Source organism: Rhyacophila brunnea, unplaced genomic scaffold (assembly GCF_057557595.1).
Source record: "Rhyacophila brunnea isolate RB1 unplaced genomic scaffold, BYU_Rbru_1.0 scaffold_2, whole genome shotgun sequence".
In the NCBI taxonomy this organism is placed as follows: Eukaryota; Metazoa; Arthropoda; class Insecta; order Trichoptera; family Rhyacophilidae; genus Rhyacophila; species Rhyacophila brunnea.
The window spans coordinates 2,580,109-2,603,063 of record NW_028232859.1 but is presented as its reverse complement, the minus strand read 5'-3'; the positions used below and the strand labels follow the sequence as shown (position 1 = coordinate 2,603,063).

Below are 22,955 nucleotides of genomic sequence, written 5' to 3'. Positions count from 1 at the left end.
CTAATGAAGTCACAAAATGAATTAAAGAATTCGATACCAGATTCGCATTAATGCAAAAGTATGAGGAAATGTTCAAAATATTCCTAACTCCATTTAACGTGGAGGTGGAATCAGCGCCTCCAAATTTGCAAATGGAGCTAATAGAACTGCAATCAAGCATAGAATTAAAGTGCATGTTCAAAGGGAATAAGAAATATATTCTCGAAGATAAATTTCTAAAATTAAAACGACTGGCAATGTGTACAGCAGCATTTGGGACTACATACCGCTGCGAATCATTTTTTTCAAAATTAAATGTGGTAAAAACGAAGTGTCACAGTAGGTTGCTTGATGAAAACACGGCCAATCAACTGCGATGCGCGTCAGCTAAATTACCAGTCTATATGAAAAAGATATCAAACAATACACAAAAACAAGTGTCACATTATTATAAGGTAATAAAATATTTTTTTTGGCTCACCAAACGATTTGGGTTGGGCACCCCTGGTCTAGAGGTTGTCATGACATGCTGTATAACTGATATATTTGTCACTAAGCGCTTATAAAAAAATTCTGTCGCAATTACATTCAGGCATTATTCTGGCCTCGGTCTAGCCAGAGTTAATAAAGTGATCATATATCAAAAAACACATCACTTCTCTATCGAAGCTGACAATGGTGACAGGCTTTCGGAGAAGAGCGATGGCTGACGTCCCGCCGTCTATCCAACTGCCGTCTTGGCCGAACATGACGGCCGCGCGACCGGGAAACTGTCCGTAATTTGCCAGAAATGGAGAAAAGTCCACCAAACTTTTGACGCCACTTGATTGCAGGAACTTCCGAGATGTCATCGTGACAAGATGGGTCGCTGTGAATTTACTACCGGCTTCTGAAATTTATGAATCATTTCGTAAGTAACATGCACAATAATTGATAAACACTATTCAAAATATTTCACCTAACTGAGGCGTTAAAAAGCCTCGGGACCAGATGTTTAATCACACTTAACTGCTGCTTAAAATTAGGCGGCCGAAATTGGTTGTTTAGTTACTAGCGACACCGTTAAATAGTGGAAAATTTTAAGTACATCATACAATGAATTCAAACGAATTGACGAACCAGTGTTGTTTGAATTTCAATCAAAATTGAGGTTCATTTTATTTTGCAAATAATTCAACAAAATACAATACTATATTTGCTTGAATTCTGTGTATGACACTTTGTTAGATGCAACATGCATTTCTCAAATTTGCCTCTGTTTAGTGGGATGCTACTTATGTCAGTTAGGTTAGCAAAGTTAAAGTAAATTACCATGTTCGATCTTAAGGGGATCATAATATAATTATGTAATTACACAGTGTGGGTTATATCAACAGATTTTTACAAATAATGGATTGGTGGATTAACCTAATCTATTGAGATCTTGCACTTGACCAAACACATATTGAAAATAACATGTTACTGTAGCCATGGGATCACACCATTTAACTGAAATACCAAACTAAGAAGTTCAGGGTAACAAAAATGAGATGTATTTTTTAATGCCCAGCCACGGGATCGAATTCGACAACTTTACAGACGGCCGCTCAAAGTAAAGTTAATCGACCGGTTAATACTTACTATATTTCTGGATGCTCAAGAAGGTGTCCTTCAACTGGTCAAGCACTTTGAAATTGGTACCCTTCATCTTGAATCCGTCCACCTGATCAACGTCAGGGTACACTTCCAACATCAATTCTTTCATTGCCAAATCCCATTCGGCTGCATCTGTATTTTTGATCAATACATATATTGGTATATAAGAGAGATATATTTTATATTATGAAAGAGGGTATACAATTTTATAATCTGCTTTGAAATTAGTGTTTCTAATCGCAGAGAGATTAAAATCAGAGGATAATTAATACAATAAATATTGTTATTTATTATATTATTGTTATTATTACAGCTGTTTCCATTTCCGTGGAATGTTGGCAAGTCAACAAAATTGTTTAATTTCTATCTTATAAAAGCTTATCAAATTAGTACCATCGATTTTTAAAATGTCATAGCAGGCATTTTTTTTCTGATTCCCACCAAAATTAACAATTGTGTTCATGTATAATATGTATAAACTTTATAAGCGCCCGTACACGTGCATGGATTTACTGCCAGCAATAGTGCATATATGTGTTGACACATATCAAACGTCGTAAAGTCCACTGAATGTCAAACTGAGAAAAATGCAGTTTTATCATATCTTGTAATACAAATGGTTGTAACATGTGAGATATTGTAAGATAATTGAATCTAATACCCACGATGGCTACAAGGATTTTTCTTCTTAGCTTCGGTGCTCGACCTCTTTCTGGCTTTGTCTGGATCCACAAAATCCACTTCTACATCCATTTTATGTTATAATTGTTTAGAATATAATGTTTGAGGCTTTCACGGTTGTTTTTTATCGTAGTATATTCTTGGGTTTTCACCGTGTCTCCTTCTTCCTTCTTTACTTGACGTTTCGGGCTCGTTGCAGAAGCCATTATCAAGAGATACACTACATTTCATCATAAAACATATCTCTTGATAATGGCCTCTGCAACGAGCCCGAAACGTCGAGTAAAGAAGGAAGAAGGAGACACGGTGAAAACCCAAGAATATACTACGATAATTGTTTAGAAATTAAGGAAAATGATAGGTGCCATCGTTCACCTTTAGCTTGTGGACTTAAGGTGGTTTGAAAAAATATTGATCTTTCGAAACGTGATTTCATACGTAAACAGTAGACTTTTGGGGGTTTGCAGTATACCATAATGTGCAGATTTGCATACTCTATTAAACGTATATCAAAAGCCATTTTTTTCAATATGTGGACTTTACGGCGTTTGATATCCATCAACACATATCTGAATACATGTACAATGGGACCGTTCTACCGTTTTTTATTTTTTTATCGTTTTTTTCTTAGGGTCCCATGAAAACCGTAGAATCGAGGTTTCACTGTATTATCCTGCAGTTGGCAAGATTGCATGCATGAATCAAAAAAGTTCAGAGGCTTCTGAATAACTCACTGTCAGCAGTAAATCCATGCCTGTGTAAATGGGGTATAATGTTACATCAACTAATTACATATAATGTACGTACTGACAAAAGAATAAATTCATAGAAGATACCTTATGAAACAAAACATGGTATTATTCTAAATTTTAGAATGAGAAAACATTAAAAATAATACCATTTTATGAACTAAAAATATTGTACCTGATTATTAAATACTGACTCACATAATGAGAAAAGATAGATCATCATAATGACATAAATATCTTTCCTATCAAGTTTACTGATTGTTCAGGCATAAATCGTTACTATACCCCAAATTCTTCATTTCATCAGCTATTGGGAAATAGTAATCCATACACAAAAATATTGTATAATACCATTATTCTGAAAAGCTTCATTCAGATTGCCGAGGTGCGTTTTGAGAAGCAAGGAAGGATCGCAAATATAGCCGATAGCCTGCAATATATTCGCCGTGTGCACATCTTGGAGTAAGAGTGAGTCCATTCTGGAACATAACAATCAAATTATACAACCAAACAGTTTTAACTATAACTTGAGAGTCATATGAACTATTTGTGAACATACATAATTCTGAAAACACTCATGAGAAAGTATAGCCAATAGAAAAATCTTTTTCGAAAAAGTAAGACACCCGGCAGCAATCTATCCTGCGTCTCTTGGGTTTCGCGCTTTGTGCATTACCACTATGCTACGACTGCCATGCTTAATTGTGACAAATTTTAACTATTGGCCTTATTAATACCTGCTCATAAGCGCTCTCTAAATTGAGTTACGGTTAGCAATCGATTTTTGTATTCTAAATTAAAGTACTTATTACTCTAATTACTAACCGACGTCACGGATCTCTCCATTATTTTTCTGTTGCAACTTATTTGAACTTACTAATAATTTTTAATTAACCATTTATTTTATTCAACGAATAGTTCACAAGATTTGAGAATGTACCATTCTATTCATATCTAATGGTACATTCTTAAATTTTGTGAATTATTCGTTGAATAAAAGAAATAGTCAATTATGAACTACATATTTGTAGCCACAGAAAAATTGATATTCTGTACATTGGCCTATTAAAAAATGGCAGTTTATTATAATGTACATGGGCATTTTCGCCAAAGTTTGTACATTGCGTTTTTGGCATGTCCCATGACTTTGATTGATTTTTTCATAGTTATTATATTATAAAATGTTGGAAAGTTATGTACTTTTAACATGCAAATTTATTAATTTACTCTATTCAATCAGTTAAATACAACTATCTGACCTGTATATATTTTTAATTGATTATTTAGATCGAAAGGTAGTGCGTTTTTACCATGTCCCACCCATAAATTCAAATAAACAAAGTCTAATTTCGTCATTAATTTTGAGTGTGTAAAATTAAATTCGTAGTGTTTTCAACAGCTTACATTATATATTTTTGGAAAATATATAGTTTTTTCGTAAATTTGTACCAATATTGAAAAAAAATCACGTTTAAAGTGTGTCCCAGGATATTTGAAAAAGTGGAACTCCACATTCCGTTACCACGATTTTAGCATGAAGGCGAAAAATTTTCACTATAAATATGTTTTTTTTTAATGTAGCAACATTTTTGTATAACACTGATCGCCATGTACACTTTAAATTGTTGGTGTGTGTCGGTATCGCTATCGGAACAGGTTGCTTTCTGGGTTGGTCATTTAAGAAGTTCCACTACTGTTACCACGATTTATAAGGTAAGAAAACACATATTTCTATTTCACATACTACACATATTGAGCTTATCTTTCATACTACAGATATAATAAAACATATCGCAGGTTTAACAATAAAACTAAGCTAAATTTTGGCTTCAAACACTTCTGAAACAGAATCCGTTACTTCCATTCCGAAACTATATTGGTGGTAACGTATATGTGGAATGTAAAAGTAACGAAATGGCATGCATAAAGTTGGGTTTACAGTGTGTGTTTAGTTCTTCATAGATTATAAAAATTTTATTTTGTCTGTTCGTATGAAAAACAAAAATATTTTCATTAAAAAATATAGAAAATAACCTGACTATAATATAATAATATAATAAAGATTAAAAAAGTATGTGATATATCTGAATACGCAAAAATAGCGCACATAAAAGTATGGAGATAAAAAAAAACAACAGAAGGAAAAGAAAAAACACCAGACTGAAATAATTGCGAGACAGGCACTGGCTCTGTCATACTCTTTCTGTTATACGCCACCAAAATTTTAAAACTTCTCCATACATTTTAGGCATAGAAATTTATAAAAATGTATGAAAAAGTATTTTTTTGTCACGTTTAACAGAAATGTGTACTCGATTAGATTTAATACCTAGAACTGTAGGTATTCACGAAATGTCAGAAAAGTACGTCTTGATTACAATCAACCTGTATAGCTACATTTTATGTTGATGAATACAATTAAATTTCAAGACAACATACAGTCGAACTTGGTTATTACGAGGAAGATGGGACCGACTGAATTTGCTTGTTATAAGCGTTACTCGTTATATCAGAGAATAGGTATTTTTAAATGAGCATGTCACATTACACAAAAAGTCGAAAATAAAAAATTTGGAAACCATCGTAAAAATCCCCGAAACGAGCATTTTTTTTTTTTTTTTTTTTAACCATGTCCGATCCTAATAGGATCATATGGGCCTCCACAGAGTAGAGGTTTTGTAATAACAGATTTTTTTTTACGAGAAATGGATGTCAGCCACTTGCTCAACCTATTAGGTCCATACCCTGACTCACACACATATTGAAAAACAATATGTGTACTTGCCAGACCCAGGATTCGAACCTGGGACCCACGGCATGATAGTCCAACGCTTATGCCGCGCGGCCACCGTGGGCGTCTACAAACGCGTGGGAAACTACAAAAGAAGTTGTTTATTGTAATTAACGCTGGTAGGTACCTACGGACTTCACAAACCTTGGATTTTTCAACCATATGCGTGGATACTTTTTTATTATTGTCGGTGAAACACCAATAAGGTAGGTACTTAGACACTTTACTAGTGTCATAAACGTAATCCGACCCCGGCGGCATCCTGTCCAATCGGATTTTATTGCTTAGGGTCGAAATGTTTTAAAACGGTCGACACATTAACAGTATTTTAGCTCGGTATATCCGATAAGTTGCTCGTTATAACAGTGAAAAAATTAAATGTATGGCGAAAATCATAAACCAATTGTCAACAAATGTTTCGTTATTACATCCGAGATCTCGCTATGTCCGAGATCGTAATAACCGAGTTTGACTATAATTATTTTCGTAAAAGTTATATACTCCGTGCCGCGCTAGGAACTCGCGTCTGAATCCCTTGCTGATTTTTTTTTCATATATTGTTAATTTGCTTAAAAATATTTTTTATCTGAGTTACAAATAATATAAATGCCAAATAAAGTTATGGTAATGTATAGTGTGTCAAAATTATTACCTACCTTATTTTACAAGTATTGTGAAATTTATTATAAAATATATCTATTTTAGTGATTAAGTTTGATTTGTTTTGTTATTTTGACGCACGTTGAATATTTATCTGTCTATCAAAAAATTCAAATAAATTTCATAAAACAAAAATTTGTTTTTATGGTAACATGTAACTTAAGCTTTACAAATTACACTCCGTTACCATTTCGTTCCATTCCGAAAATGTCCCCAAAAAAGTTGAACGTTAACTATTTTTCATTTGATTATTAAATAACGAAACTTATTTATTTTTCCAATAAAATTTAGTAAAAGTGATTATTGTCTTTAAAAAAATAGCAGAACGAACATTGATTGGTTTTTTCAAATACTAAAGGAAAAATGCTCTGCCATTATAGACATAGGGTAACGGAGGGGAACGAAATGTGCCCAAGAATTAAAATTCAATAATATTTTTTGACTATTTGTAGTTTTATTTTGAAGTGTATGGTTTTTTTAATCTAATAGAGCTCTTTTAAGTGATAAAAAGTGTTTCATTCATGTTTTAAAAGCTAAGTTTCGTAGTCACGGAACGGAAACTTATTATGCCCAATTTCATAATAAAAATGATATAAATATTGTATTAATCAATATTTTGCTGAAAAATTGCTATCACCAATTCAGTAATAGAACAAGGAATCTGCTAGCTATATAAAAATGGTTAATTTGAGTGAAAAAATAATATTACCCAAATTTCAAACATGTACAAACTTTGGCGAAAATGCCCACATATGCCATACTGTTGTTTGTGATTGTTCATCTAAATATCCTAAATAATGATAGTTCATGTTTTACACTTTTATCAGAATACATTGGCAATTAAATCTACAGTTGAAGATTTTGTATTCTTTACGTCATATCTATGGTTTTTGTGGTTGTGTGTGATCGATCATCTAAATATTTTAAAACTTTTTCTGAAAGCTTTTGTAAGTGGGTTCGCATTGCAGATTTATTCACAGTAAGATTTACACTACGACTCTGGGATATTTATTTTTTAAGACTACACTGAGATAAAAAAAGGTATTGGATTATTGTTACGAGCTATCATGAAATTATACCTCTCCAGAATGTTCGCCATTTCTGGCATTCTCTGCCATGTTTTCCTTGAGAGCCTGTAATGCGGTAAAATGCAGTGAGGGTGGAGAGTGGACAGGCGGATCAGAAGGGGTAGAAGAGCTTCCTTCAGAGACGGAAGGTGTGCCAACAGTTGAGGGGACCACGGCAACAGCAGATGAGTGGGAATCGATGCCACCTGAAATTCAAAGTCACACTTGATGCATATATTTTTTATGTCAGTCATGGCCCCCACATCCTGAAGCGAGGCCCCAAGCCAGGATCTTTGGCGGGCCCCCCTCCCTATCACTAATGATAAGGGCAGTGGGTTGCTCTACAACATTTCCCAAATGGTAATCTGAGAAACCCAACGGTTCCGCGAAGTAAAATGAAGTGTAGATATTCCGTGTATTTTTATTGATTTATTATATTTGTAAATAAATCCACTTGAATTATCGAGTTGTCGCCACTCGACATCATATGGAGCACTGATCCCCTTTTGCGATAGCGAAGAAGTAACAGGTGACCCCTCGCCATATTGGATAAATAGATATTTTTATTAGCCAGGAAAATTATTATTTTAGTATATCACATCAAATTGCATCGTACAACCACATATTTTAAAATGTCGGTATTCTTTAAATAATATTACTTACTATTTATGCTATAATATTATTTTAGTAAAATAGCACTGCAGGCTACTTTTTTATTATTAGAGCACATTTTTTGTGATAGTGCTTATCTCACTTAGCTGGTCGACCGGTAACTCCGGGCCGCCATTCAAGGGCTCAGCACCTCCCTCTTGAGGCCCATGGTCATAGTCATCTTATTATTGACTCATAAATTTTATTATGCTTGTAATAATTCACATTTCATTAATTTAGATAGATGGCACTATGCATAATTGAAACATACTGACATATTATATATGTTGACTTACAATATTTCTAGCACTATTTAACAGATTCCTCTAAGTTAAGGTTAAATAATCTTATGCTATCATGTTTTCGTTATTGGTAAGGTACAGTAAAACCTCGTTAATTAATACGAATTGCATGGGACCGAAAATTGAATTCGAATTACGAATGTATGTGGGAAAAAAAATTAAGATTTTGAAAGAACTTTTTTTTTTGATTTTCATTTATTTCGTTTACGATCATAGATGTGCCTACGAAATTTCCGATTCCGTGTGTGTTAATGGGTCATAAAATATCAGGATTATTTATATTACCTTAAAATAAGTAATTTATGTTTTAAAAAAATCTGTCACAATTTTCAATGACTGGCTTATGAAACAGTGTACTTTATTACGATTTATTGAATATTTTTGTATGCCAGAATTTCGAATTACGAAATTAGAATTAAAGGTATGGTTTTATATGAAAATAATGTTCAAGGGACTTTTTTTGCGAAAATTTCGAATTACGGCGAATTTCGAATTATCCGTGTTCTTATTAACGAGTTTTTACTGTAAGCGCTAAATAATAGCGACTAAAGAGTCTTTGCCATAGCTGTAAATTCGCGCATACCTCAGTGTTGAACAAGAGCGAGGTGGCGTGGTCATTGGGCGATTGTTCCAGCTGGAGCAGCAGTACAGGGAAGAGTTTGGCAGCTTCTCGGTTACCGTAGCGGAGGGCCCGTAATACACTCCTCACTGTCAAATGTGCCAAACCTAAATCATCGCTCACTGGAAATAATAGGATGGGCATTATTGGTGAGAAAATGACCAAAACCACAAATTATTGGTGACCATTCGGTCAATGAATATTTTATCACGCATTTTAATATTAATCAAATTCACTGTTTTTGATTAATTTATGAACAAGCTTTAATTAATAACCTTTTCAACGCGTATGGCATGTAAACATGCCATAGACTTTATCTCGTATTTTCGACGAAACTAGAAAGAGAAACTTGTGGATAATATGCTTTAAAAATTAGTTCAAACGTTTAGGTAAACATATCAGTCAACAGATCATAAATATGTTAAGTAAAACACAAGGAAATATATTTTTGAAAAGAACACTCGTTATTCAGTCATTTCAATCGCGCGCTATTGCAAAGACGGGTGTACTCGATGCGTCACCAGGGTTATCAAAAAAAAAACATTGCTCATGCATCGAAAAGTGTGCATCGATATTATTTTTATTTACCTTTTAATTAATTATTACGATTACGTTAGTGTTACGTATTTTTTCTTAGTGATTTGTGACAGAAACATTTTGACTGAAATTCCAAATATTTCAACCAATACATCTGACTTTCTAGCTTATTGGACATCCAGACCCTTTATTCCGATCATACACGAGTTTGATGGCAATTCATCAGGTAATCAATCTTCTTTGACAGATCACTGCACAGAACTTGATTTTTTTGAACATTTTTTAAATCAGATATCATGAGTAATCATACTGTAGTTAAAAAACGAGATTTACGGGGGATCCTATATGCCAACATAGAACCTAGCGGAAAAATACGAAGCTTGCAATTAAAAATTCTTTTTGATAATTTACAATTTCAACTGTATTAATTAATAAATATGTATCTGAAAACATTAAAAAGATTTTTTTTTAAGTCAAAGATAAACTTATAATTGCAAAAAAAATATTAATTTGTCACATATTTGGTACATAGGTTACGTTATTTTTATGGTTATATTTATTATTAAAATTTAGATTATTAAGTTTTCAATTTTTTACCGTTTAGATTTTTGACTAATTCATAGTGTTAATATTTTTTATATCTATTTTAAAAAACATTGATTTTTATAAAAAATATAAATGTGTATAGCTTGGAATCCTTTTTATTTATATCCTATAATAATATATAAGCTATAAGTAAATTTTGTTATTTTAAAATATAAATGCAAACTTACGGTGTGTATATTCTGATTTTGCCTTTCTGCAATACTTCGCCATGGTCAAGTAAGCATCTGATACAAACTCTTTCCCTTCACTGTGACCAACATTGCCATGGAGTGGGAAATTTCTCTTGTAGGCTGGGATTTGATTTAATTCTATAGGCGTGGCAACACTCTTTCCTTGAGTTTCTTCAATGATGCTTATTGCATCTTTCAAACATTTGGCTCCATGTGTTATTGTTGTTTGTTGGATTTTATCAATGTCAATTGCTAGAAGCATAGAGAATGGAACAATATCAATAGACAGTATTCGCAGCAAAAAAATCAATATGAATCAAGGATTAAACATGTTTGTGAAAAGAGATATATATTTACGTTATATTCAAAGCATATTATGTGAGAAAGTATTCACTTGATCAATTTTAAATACATCAACCAACGCTTTAAGCAAAGTAACATCACATTTAACAAAATGCAGCAAAAAGACGTAAGTTTTTAAATGCAGAAATTTCTCTCCTCTGGGGTATTGCATTTATATCGATGATATTATTATTATAACAAAAGTTACAAAACATTTTGAATACCCCAACATACAGAATATTAATTTTTCTATGAATACCAATTCAACCATTTTTTTTTTCTTTGACAATGTCCGATCCTAATACGATCATATGGGCCTCCACAGAGTAGAGGTTTGTATTTACAGATTTTGTTTTTTTACGAGAAATGGATGTCAGCCACTTGCTCAACCTATTAGGTCCATACCCTGACTCACACACAAATTGAAAAACAATATGTGTACTTGCCAGACCCAGGATTCGAACCTGAGACCCACAGCGTGATAGTCCAACGCTTAACGGCAACACGGCCACTGTGGGTGTGTTTCAACAAATTCAACCATAGTGTGGATAAACATTGTGGAATTGTCGTGAAGTGTTGTAATACAAAATTTTCATACAATTTCATATAGTTATAGTCCAAACTCTTTGTATACAATGCTTTTTTCTCTTTAGGTATATCTAAATTCTTTACTTACAATTTCCATCGTATCCAATCAATTGAATGAGACGTTTAATTTGTTCTTCGTTTCTGACATAGGATGAATTCCTGAGTATAGAGCACACCTCATCAGCCATCAGCGATATTTTAATTAGAATACCAGCATACGAATGAACTTCTTCAGATTCTGTGAAATCGTCTCGGAATTTTTCTGTAGACAGACACCATAATCATCAAGACAATATCCAAACAATTCAATGAAATACATTGACATAGTTAATTTCATCACTTAAACCAGTGATGCACAACCTGCGGCCCAAAATAACAAGTACCAAGTAAATCACCAAATTTTTCATTGAATACAGCAAAATTCTAATTTCCTATATTCTAAGTTCAATCCTACAAATATATATGTACGTAATGCAGAGTGGAGAATGTTTGGAGTAGCTGATATATAACTATTAAATTTAAAATAATAAAATGTATGTCCCGTCTAGTATAATATATTCACCACCACATATATGTGCACCATTGACTTAACCGATTTCAGACACAATAATATCGGGTAAAGTACACTCTCAGTAATCCGCCGCTCGATTATCCGACAACTACTATAATCCGCCGTTATTTTTACTGGTTGAAAGCACAAAATCAAGCTCTATAATTCGCCGCTATTCGATTGTCAAATTCAGTAGTCCGCCGAGTTAAAAGTATACAACGCAGATGAGACGGGTTTATTTTGGAAACTTCTCCTTCGTAAAACGTACGTTCATCGCGAAGAAAGTAATGTACCAGGGAGGAAAGTACCAAAGGATCACATCACAATTATGCCGTGCTCCAATGCAACCGGGACACACAAAATGAAGCTTTTGGTCATAGGGAAAGCCAGGAATCCTAAGCCATTCACTGTTCAATATTTAGTTAATAAACATCGTTTATAAATATGTATAATTTAGTAAACTTGATTTTGATTAAAAATAAAATCGTAATTTGCTAGTAAAAATTTCTCAAAAAAACTATTTTTACGAAATAGGAAGGTATGTACTTGTTTTAATTTTTACCATATTTTGTATGTATGCACTATAATCCGCCGCTTTCACTAATTGGACACTTGTCTGGTTTTTGGGGTGGCGGATTACTGAGAGAGTACTGTAATTCATAATTTGTAATTTGTTTTCATTTTAAATGTAAGTAAGATGAAATTTATTATTATGGATTTAACTCACTTGCATGTTTCCATGCCTCTAAAAGAAGCTGAAACTTGATTGTGGGATCAGTCTCATTAATGGCAGTAACAAACTGCGTGTTCACCCATTCTAGATACCAGGATAAACCTTCATTTTCAGGTAAATATCTGTAAATATAACACATGTTAAATTTCTATTATAACATCATATAAATAAATCTGTTGATTAACATTAAGTTAAATACTGATTGAATTGCACTGAAGTAACTATGTATTGTTGTATAGGGGAGCGGGGTGAAGAAGATAGAATGGATTATACAGTCGAACTCAGTTATTACGATCACAGAAATAGTGAGATCTCGGATGTAATGAGGAAACATTCGTTGACATTTTAGTTTATGATTTTCTCCATACATTTATTCACTTTTATAACGAGCTACTTATCGGATTACCGAGCAAAAACACGGTCAAAATTTTTCTTAAAACTGTTTATGTGTCAATCGTTTAAATTTTTTTTGACCCTATGCAATAAAATCCGACTGGGCACGATGCCGCCGGGATCGGATTACGTTTATGACAATAGTTAATTAGTGTCTAAGTACCTAATTGGCGTTTTCGCCTACAACATTGAAAAAGTATCCACGCATATTATGGTTGAAATTGTAAGTAAAAAATCCAAGCATTGTCAAGTCAGTAGGTACCTACCAGCGTTCATTACGATAAACAACTTCATTTGTAGTTTATGAATGCCATGCTTGTTTAGGGGATTTTTACGATGGTTTTCAGATTTTTTATGTTTTATGCTTAAATAGAACATGGCGCGAAAAATGTTATATAACGATATAACGAGTTATGCTTATAATGAGCAAATTCAATCGGTTCCATCTTCCTCGTAATAACCAAGTTCGACTGTAATTGGCTCAACCAAAATGATAGGTCTACTCATTTGTAAGAGAATAGATGAGAGTTCTCTGATTTCCCATGCTAAAATGAAGAGAAAATAACATTTACTCAAACAACAGCTAAACTTCTTCCAATAATTCAGGAGCTGAGGGTTAAAATGGTACAAGTGCATAGGTAAGTTGAGTAAATTGATTTCAAAATGAAATAAGCGATAGTAAATTCTACATAACTGTTTTCAACATTTTGTAAATGAGGCCTTGTTCCAACATGACCCACTATTGCTAACCTAACAAAAAATATTGATGTTTCTTAATTTTTAATAGTGTTTTTAGTGTAGAGGAATGAAGGATTGTTGTGGTATTGCGACAATGTGGAAATCACTTTGCAACGGTGTCAGTGTCATTTGAAAGTAACGATACCAACAGTAACTGAGTCGCCTGCTTTAACACCATTCTACAAGTCAGGCAAAAAAATTCAAATTAGATAAATTACTATGAAGATACTAACATTATACACTAGAGATCGTATTGTTTTAGGAATAAAATGGTTCAAGAGTGCAGAGAGAAGAATGTGACTCACTTGATGTGCCGTTTTATATACTTGGTGGCAAGGGATTCATTTCCTTGGTTCACGGCAGCCCGTATCAATCCCAGCTCAGAGCTCTTTTGAGTCTCCGTCAAAGCCTTCACGATTGAGAGCATCTCATTTATTTGTTCTTCAGATTCTCCGCTCATTTCTCCTTTTATCGCCTTTTGAATGCATGATGTGAATGCTGACCTGGATAGTATTGATAATGAAGAGAGTTTATTAAAAGACAGTGAACGTATTTACACTACTTAATAAAATTTGAGTGTTTGCATGTCTGTCCATTTCCATTTGTTAAATTATAACTTATAAACAACTCGATCAATATTGAAGGAACTTGCACAGCTTACAGACTACATTTTCGGTAGTAATTCGGTTTTTATTGTCTTCTAGTGCACCAACCCTCTCAACGTCTCCAAACAACCTTCTTCCAAAAATACTAACTTTCTGTTCATGATGCTATCAATCTGAAACTTTCACTGACAGATTCTAGATAGAAATGCAGGTGTCGTCGATTTACTTTTCGAAATAATTAATTTTGAATATTTTATTATCGATATCTCAGAATTAGGGAATGCAATACTGGTATCTCAGTATTTTTCGATACCGGAATACCGGTTTAAAAAATCAGACAATTGGATATAAAATGTATTAATTAATGTAAAACTTTTAGCAGGACTGTATTTTTTTTTGTCTGTCTAGTTTATTTCCGTTGACCTTCGACCTTGGTGACGTATCTCAGTATTTTTCGATACCGAAATACCGGTTTCAAAAATCAGAAAATACCGATATATTCAGTATTGAAAGTGGATATAAAATGTATTAATTAATATAAATGATTTAGCAGGACTCTATTTTTTTTTGTCTGTCTAGTTTATTTCCGTTGACCTTCGACCTTGGTGACGTATCTCAGTATTTTTCGATACCGGTTTCAAAAATCAGAAAATACCGATACATTCAGTATTGAAAGTGGATATAAAATGTATTAATTAATATAAAAGATTTAGCAGGACTCTATTTTTTTTTGTTTGTCTAGTTTATTTCCGTTGGCCTTCGACCTTGGTGATCAGTAAGAACACATGCAGAGATTTATAGGTATATATAGGTAGGTACATATTTCCCTGATTTAAATTTTATTCAAATATTTTCACCAGTCGCCCGCATATATTATAAGTTGTTAGGTCTATTTTCAGATTATCTGAAATTGCGCTTAAATACCTGCCCACTCCTTGTTTGTATAATCATTAGAAACCTCGGCCCTAGTGGCGAATATTTATATTATAATAAATAGTAAGTCTACTATAATGGACTTGCCTGTGCCTAATAGTTTTATGTTTATCTACTCAATAGTAGCTTATAGAATAATAGAGAAATATATTTTTTTTTAACAAAAGAGTGAGCAATATTGTATTTGGTTTTACTTCTTATGGGATAAAAGTAAAGAAGTACATAGTTAAGTGTAAAAATTGTAACAAAACATTAGGTGGAATTACCAGTAGGTTATATCCAAGAAAACTTCGTAAAATAAATTTGTTGAAAGATCATTCGAAGAAGAAAGTGCCAATAGTTCAAGGTATTTGTAAACATCAGTATCTCCACCATATCTTGCCTTTACCTATCTTTACCTATTTTTATATTATTACATACCTACATATATGTAAGTACTTATTTAGACATTTTTGCTATAAAATATTATTATTTTAAAGAGATTTTTATATCTATATTTATTGGTTTCTGTTTTTTTATATTTTTCAAGAATACCGGTATTCAATTGGAAATACCGAAATACACGTATTGGTATTTTCATTCGGTATTGCAATCCCTACTCAGAATAAACTGTCGAAACTCGTTATTTCAAAAGAAACAAAATAAATTTTGAAAAGTATGTAATGGCAAAATGATAACAAGTTGTCGGCAGTGGCGAAGGGTGGAGGTAGGCTGTGAAGATCCAACAGAAATAGTGCACACTAAACATTCTCAGTCATACGTATTTGTTTTCATTGAACTAAGACCACAATGTGCATACACTGTTGGTTAGTTTTTAAAAATCCATTAAACCCTGCCTAACCAAACCATAATAGTTTTGTTATGTTATTGCCAATCCTCGAAAAATGGTGCATATTTATTGGTTTTCGTTGAATTATAAATACATAATACAAATGGTGTTAGTTAGTTTTTGAAATTCATTAATGCCCCGGATGTACCGAACCATAATAAATAAAAAATATTCTTCTATCTATAAAATATCAAAAATTATGTATGATTCAATGGCATATTTTATAGATAGATGAATAATTTTTGACTATTATCTATTATGGCTCGGTTACGCAGGGTTTAATTGAATTTTCAAAACTAGCCTTCCTAATGAACACAAATACGTATGACTGAGAAAGTTTAGTGTGCATTATTTATGTTGAATCTTAACAGCCTACCTCCACCCTTCGCCACTGGTTGTCAGTGATGATATAAAAGAGAAGAAAGGGATATGTATTATCATTAATAAAATATTGTATGGAGATAATGATGGATAAATTTAATATAGAAAAGTATTCAAAATACCTGGCCGCTACTCTGACATCCCAGTACAAAGTATTATCATTGTTGGCCGGAATACAGTTTCTCCAAGCGGCGTTGGTCTTCCACAGAAAATTCTTTGACTCGTCACTCATCAAATTGACAGGACAGTCGAGGAACCGTCTCGTCTCCGATACCTGCAATCGAATAATTATTTTCATCACATTTGCTCCAGATTAAGCATATTGACAAAACACATTGCAGCAAACAAACCATTTGCATTTCATCGAAGACAGTTTGCGATTTACTTCCGCCATTTTCTTTAGCCCAGACACTCCTCGTGTGGTCCATAGCGGTGTCAGCTAAGAGTACGGCCTCGTTGCCGGGCCCCACTATGCTTCTCCAGCGAGCCACTCGCGGAGACATCCACGTCGAAAGGTGTTCGCATTTTGACTTTTCGCCTGAATATTTAAAGAGAACAAAATGTAAAAATATTTTTATAAACATAAAGTTCCTCAATAAACATTCGTTCATTCACTCATTTGGCTTGTACATCAGGATTTTATAAGATGAAAGAAGCTACCGACATAACACTTCACTCTGAAATCATGCCAGATTGTGATAGAAATGCTGTAGGTATTCTATAGTGGGCTCGCACATCAGAACTCGCCGCATGCGTCTTACGACGAATTCGTCGATGTGACGATGCCTCGAGTTGCATTGGCCAAAGCCTGCATGTCGATCTCGAAAAATGTCGATTCCGCGCATGCGCACAGCCTGCGGCCATCGGCCATTTCTGTCTCTGTCTACACTGTCATTGCTCGCTCATCGCTGGTCACAGCGTTTGATGTTTGTTCATACAATCAACACCATAAAAATGGCAGACGAGAGACTTCTTTTTCGTGTTTGACGTTTGCCGCCAGGCAGATGTGCGAGGTTGTAGCATGCAACATTCGCCGGCAGTCTCAGAAGTTTTGATTTATGGCCGTCAGGCACACAAGGCGAGTTGTGATGTGCGAGCCGGCTTACGTTTAGTATGAAACGTCAACAATAACATGTTTAATGGTGGTCCCGCCGGTGACACAACATTGCAAGACCTAGCCCAAAACAGACGCAACGCACGCACGAGCTCGAACTGAGGGTGAAACGCCAGTGACGAAGGGTGGAGGTAGGCTGTTAAGATCCACCATAAATAGTGTACACTAAATTTTTTAAATCATACTTATTTGTTTTCATTGAACTAAGACCATAATGTGCAGAGTGTTCGTTAGTTTTTAAAAATCAGTTAAACCTTACCTAATCTAAACCATAATAGTTTTAGTATGCTATGGGCGATCCGACAAAAATAGTGCACACTTTTTCAGTCATACTTATTTGTTTTCGTTGAATTAAAAATACATAATATTACAGATGGTGTTGGTTAATTTTTTTAAATTCATTAAGCCTTGGATAAACCAAACCAGAATAGAGAAAAATATCGAAAATTATGTATGATTTAATGGCATAATTTTAGATATTTTATAGATATATGAATAGTTTTTACTATTATCTATTATGGCTTGGTTACGCAAGGCTTAATGGAATTTTAAAGCTTTACTAGCTAACACTGTCTGCACATTGTAGTATAATGAAAACAAATACGTCTGACTGAGATAGTTTAGTATGCACTATCTATGTTGGATCTTAACAGCCTACCTCCACCCTTCGCCATTGTGAAACGCGGAGAAGAAATCAAAGATTTGCCTTCCGATAACTGTTTTGTACATAGAATACATCCTCATGGAGCTATCTTGGATCTTAAAAATATAACAAAACAGTGTTATTGGGTGTTATGAATTACATAGTTGGAATAGATCTGCTGATAAAAGCTTCAAGGTACAAATCACATGATTTCAAATTCATATTGCATTGGTAATTAATTTTTTATGTTTTACTGTAAAGTTACTTGTGTGGTTTTGCCTTACAATTGTCGAGATGCTCCATTTAAAGAATGGATATCAAAAGAAAGGTCATGTAAAAGTAGCTCACCGTAATATGGTGTTGTAATTTCGATTGGATCGAAATATCTCAGTAATTTATTTAATTATTACAAAGCTTACCGATCCATTTTGTTAATGACATGTCAAAAATGGACACGGCCGCTCTCATCTCTGCATTCTTGACTTCCAATAATTTTGGCAGACCCTCGATGGATTTAGCGGCGGCCACGCGGCACACCCAAGCGTCGAACACTCTCCCCAGGAAAGAATCTCGAGTCCAATCAGTCTTCCATACAAGCTCCCAGTTGAAGGTGGCCATCAGGGAAGACTGTGAAGAGGTCATTTCGAGAGTGGTATCGAGGTTGTCGACAGCATTAGGATCCAGCTGGTGGCATAGCTGTGAGAGCATGTCATCCCAGTTTGACATTCGGGCCATGCATTCAAAATATTCTAAAAACGTAAATTATATAAATAAACTGTTTTGAAGACACATAATGGACTGTTAACGATAGGAGAAAAGGATGTGGGTAATTGTGGATTGACTGATAGGGATAGACATTGACCTTAAATGAATCGGTGAATTTGGGACGTTCACTTGAATATTTTATTAATAGACGTTGCTTCGTTAAAGCTTGGACTGAAGTTTATGCCTTTATTAGGATGTAAAGATTACAATAGTTTGTTATATATAATATCGACCGTGTTTAAGAAAAAGGGCGTAACCCACACAGAACAAATTTTACAGGAGAGGCAAAAAACGTTTTTTGAATGATTTTATAAAAAAATAGGCATAGACATTGGGTGCATGATGATTGATGATTTGGTGTAATATCTTTTCGATATACTAATAATTAAAGAAGTTATTACAGAAAAATCATTACAATTGAGGGTAAATGCTTTTTTCCTTGAATTAAAACTTAATTAAAGCTCAATGAAAACATGAATTTAGATAATAAATCGGCATTTGCGGCTTACTTTCCTTTTTACAGAACGTGTATTTAGTTGTATACATTGTTAATATCTAACAAAGGCACTTTTCGAAAAATTGAGGGTTACGCCCTTTTTCCTAAACACAGTCGATATATTTGTCACACATCCTTTAGACTAGTGTTGCCAACTCTAGAACTACCATAGACACCATGTCATTATTTTTTAACCAATAGTTTGTGTTTAACTCTGACTGCATTATTAACTCAAGCGTTCGTTGCGATATTGTTGTACATGGGGTCAGGATTAAGAGGGTAGATAGAACATAACTGGCTCAAATATATACCTTTGCTACAATGCTTTTTCTCATCGTCAGATAGCCTCTCATCGACGGCGGCATCTGCATATATCTCCTGCAGTAGATTCCAGCAGCCTTGCGAACGCAGTTTACGAATGTCTCCACCGAGCCCATCGAACAATTCCATGTCTTCTTGGAGTGAATCACCAAATTTCACCCTACAAAAGAATAAAACTGCTCGGTTATCAACATAACATATTGAAACACAAAGAACAATACCTATGTATTGGTTGTTTGTTGTACAGCAATGCCTTGAATTGTCGATCAGACTTACATTATTTCATTTTTTTAATTAATAGTATAAAATTTTATGTTGCTAAATTTTCATAATAAATACAAACCATGGATCTTCCAGCGATAGATTACCGCAGTATAGAGTTGCGACGAATAACTAAAGTGATAACTACTCGTGAAGCACAGCGCGATGATTTAGACTATCGTGACATGTATGTACGTGTAAAGCTAGTCGTTCGAACGCCGCAACCGTGACAAGTGACACTACTGCTCTGGAGTATATTCGGAACACACATTCAAGTGCGATATTATTTTATTTTTTATTTTCATTTTATTTGGGAAACCTCACAGTCGACATTGCAAGTGCATATTACAACATTTTACATAATATACAAGGACCAATAATGGGTTTCCACATTTATTATTACATTTATATTAAACTAAAACAAAGTGAGAGAGAAGAAACAACTTTAAAATAAGTATATAATATAAGGTAGGTGTTTACGTGCGTGTGTATATGTGGGTGAGAGTGCGTGGGAGTAGGCTTTGGAATTTATTGCGGTAGTGTGAAGTTAGTTTTGTATGTTTTATCGCAAATTGTTTTTGTGAATGTGTCAAATGTTAGGTGTAAAATGTCTGTATCGCTGAAAAGATTATTGTACGTAGTCATCATTCTGACGAATACAGCATTACTAGCGTAGTTAGTGTTGTGTTTAGGTATATGGAATAATTTTTGAGAGCGCATGCGTTTCTGGGGTACATTTAAACATATGCTGGACTGCACTATTTCGATCGAGTCAATGGCGTTATGTATGATTTGGTGTAGGAATTTAATGTCGTGGACAGTGCGTCGTGATTCCAGGGAGTTGATGTTGTAGTTATGTGTGCTGGTGGAATTATGTTGTGTTACTTGGGTTGGAGGTGATGATTTGTGATATCTTAGGTACTTGATGAATCGTTTTTGTACTTTTTCAAGTCTGATTTTTTGTTATTTATAGGTGGGTGACCAAATAGTAGAAGCGAACTCTAAGATGCTGCGTACGTAGGAGAAATAAAGTAGTTTTATGACGTGTGTGTTGGTGAATGGCTTACCTGTACGCAAAACAAAACCTAATGCTTTTGAAGATTTTTGTGCAATGTGACCAATATGAGAATTAAAGTTTAATTTTATATCCAATAGGACGCCCAGGTCTCTGACTACCGGAGTGAATGGGATTGGCGCGGAGTTAATTTCATACTGAAATTTTATTGGTGTACGGTTTCTTGTAAAATAAATAGATTGACACTTGGAAGCATTTAGAGTAAGGAGATTCTGGTCACAGTATGATGTTAGGCGTTCTATGTCTTCTTGCAGTCTATGGCAGTCAGCAAGGCTATTCACCTCCGTGTATAGCTTTAGATCGTCTGCATATAAAATATAGTTTGCGTGTTGAAAACACTTGCCGATGTCATTGATATATGAGTTGAATAAAAGTGGCCCCAGATGAGAACCCTGGGGAACGACTGAGGGAATAGAGATAAAGTTTGAGCGGTGTCCACCAATAACTACTGCTTGGCATCGGTTGTGAATGTATGAAGTAAGCCAGCGGAGTAGATCTGTGAATACCAAGTAGTTCTAGTTTCTGGATCAGGATAGTATGATTAACTCTATCAAAGGCCTTAGAAAAATCTTAGTAAATGGTATCTACTTGCGATTTTTTATCCATGGAATTAAGAAGATAACTAGAGAATATTGCAAGATTTGTTACTACCGACCTGCGTTGCATGAAACCGTGTTGTTTTTCGCTAATGTTTTTACATATAGCAGGGTAAAGTTGATCATATACTATACGTTCGAAAAGTTTACTGAGTACTGATAGTATCGAGATTGGTCTGTAGTTTTCTGCTCTCGAAGTGGAGCCGTTTTTGAAAATTGGGATCACAAACGCTTCTTTCCACTTGCGCGGAAATGTGCCGTCTCGGAGAGATTTTTTGAAGATTATGGATAAGGGGTATGCAAGCTCATCTGCGCAGTTGATTAAGGTAAACTGGGGGGATATTATCGCTTCCTGTGCCTTTGCTTACATCAATGGTTTTAAGGTATTTCAGGACGATGTTTTCGGTGATGATTATATTTGACGTCGCGGCAATGTTGTTTTTTGAGTTGATGCTGGATAGGCATGGATCTAGATTGGGATCAGAATTGAAAGTTGTCAAGAAATATGTAGAAAATAATTCGGTGACTTCAATGTCATCTGAAGCAGTGACGCCATTGTAATGGATGTTTTTGGGGATTGTATGAAATTTTCGCTTGTTTTTGACGAAGGTCCAAAAATATTTAGGGTGGGACTTAATGGAGCTTTCGGATATTGTGATGAAATTTTTATGGCACTCTGTCTGCAATTTCTTTTGCCTTTTCCGTAATATACTAAAAGATTCATAATCTAGATAGTCGCCATGAGTTTTCCATTTTTTATGGTACTTGTCCTTTTCTTTAATTATTTTGATAAGAGGTGTCGAATACCATCGAGGAAATGCTGAATTTTTTGTAGCTTTTTTAGGAATATGTAGCTCGATGGAAGTATGGACGCTAAATCAAGAGATGTCACGGAGACTTGAAGCTTTCGAGATGTGGCTGTATAGACGCATCCTCTAAAATTCCTTGGACTGACCGGGTGACAAATGTTGAAGTTCTCAATCGAATGGGGAAGGACCGAGAAGTTCTACGTAGTATCAAAACCAGGAAACTACAATACCTCGGCCACATTATGAGAGGACAAAAATACAACATTCCCCAACTTGTCATTCAAGGAAAGATCAATGGGAAGCGTAGCAGAGGACGGCGCCGCATTTCGTGGCTTA

The 22,955-nt window shown here is 34.3% G+C and overlaps 1 protein-coding gene across 1 annotated transcript in view; it reads right to left on the bottom strand.

Moving 5' to 3' along the window:
- LOC147071681 (DNA-dependent protein kinase catalytic subunit-like) overlaps nt 1-22,955 on the bottom strand; it is a 98,701-nt gene that overhangs the window by 17,100 nt on the left and 58,646 nt on the right. Inside the window, exons 35-47 of the mRNA XM_085946496.1 lie at nt 19,869-20,038; nt 18,716-19,045; nt 16,890-17,077; nt 16,662-16,813; nt 14,097-14,294; nt 12,655-12,782; nt 11,466-11,639; nt 10,445-10,699; nt 9,099-9,256; nt 7,575-7,768; nt 3,396-3,523; nt 1,600-1,746; nt 636-868 (exon numbers count right to left, since the gene is read on the bottom strand). Coding sequence (XP_085802622.1) covers nt 636-868; nt 1,600-1,746; nt 3,396-3,523; nt 7,575-7,768; nt 9,099-9,256; nt 10,445-10,699; nt 11,466-11,639; nt 12,655-12,782; nt 14,097-14,294; nt 16,662-16,813; nt 16,890-17,077; nt 18,716-19,045; nt 19,869-20,038 — 2,455 coding nt within the window. The remainder of the gene's footprint in view (nt 1-635; nt 869-1,599; nt 1,747-3,395; nt 3,524-7,574; nt 7,769-9,098; nt 9,257-10,444; nt 10,700-11,465; nt 11,640-12,654; nt 12,783-14,096; nt 14,295-16,661; nt 16,814-16,889; nt 17,078-18,715; nt 19,046-19,868; nt 20,039-22,955) is intronic.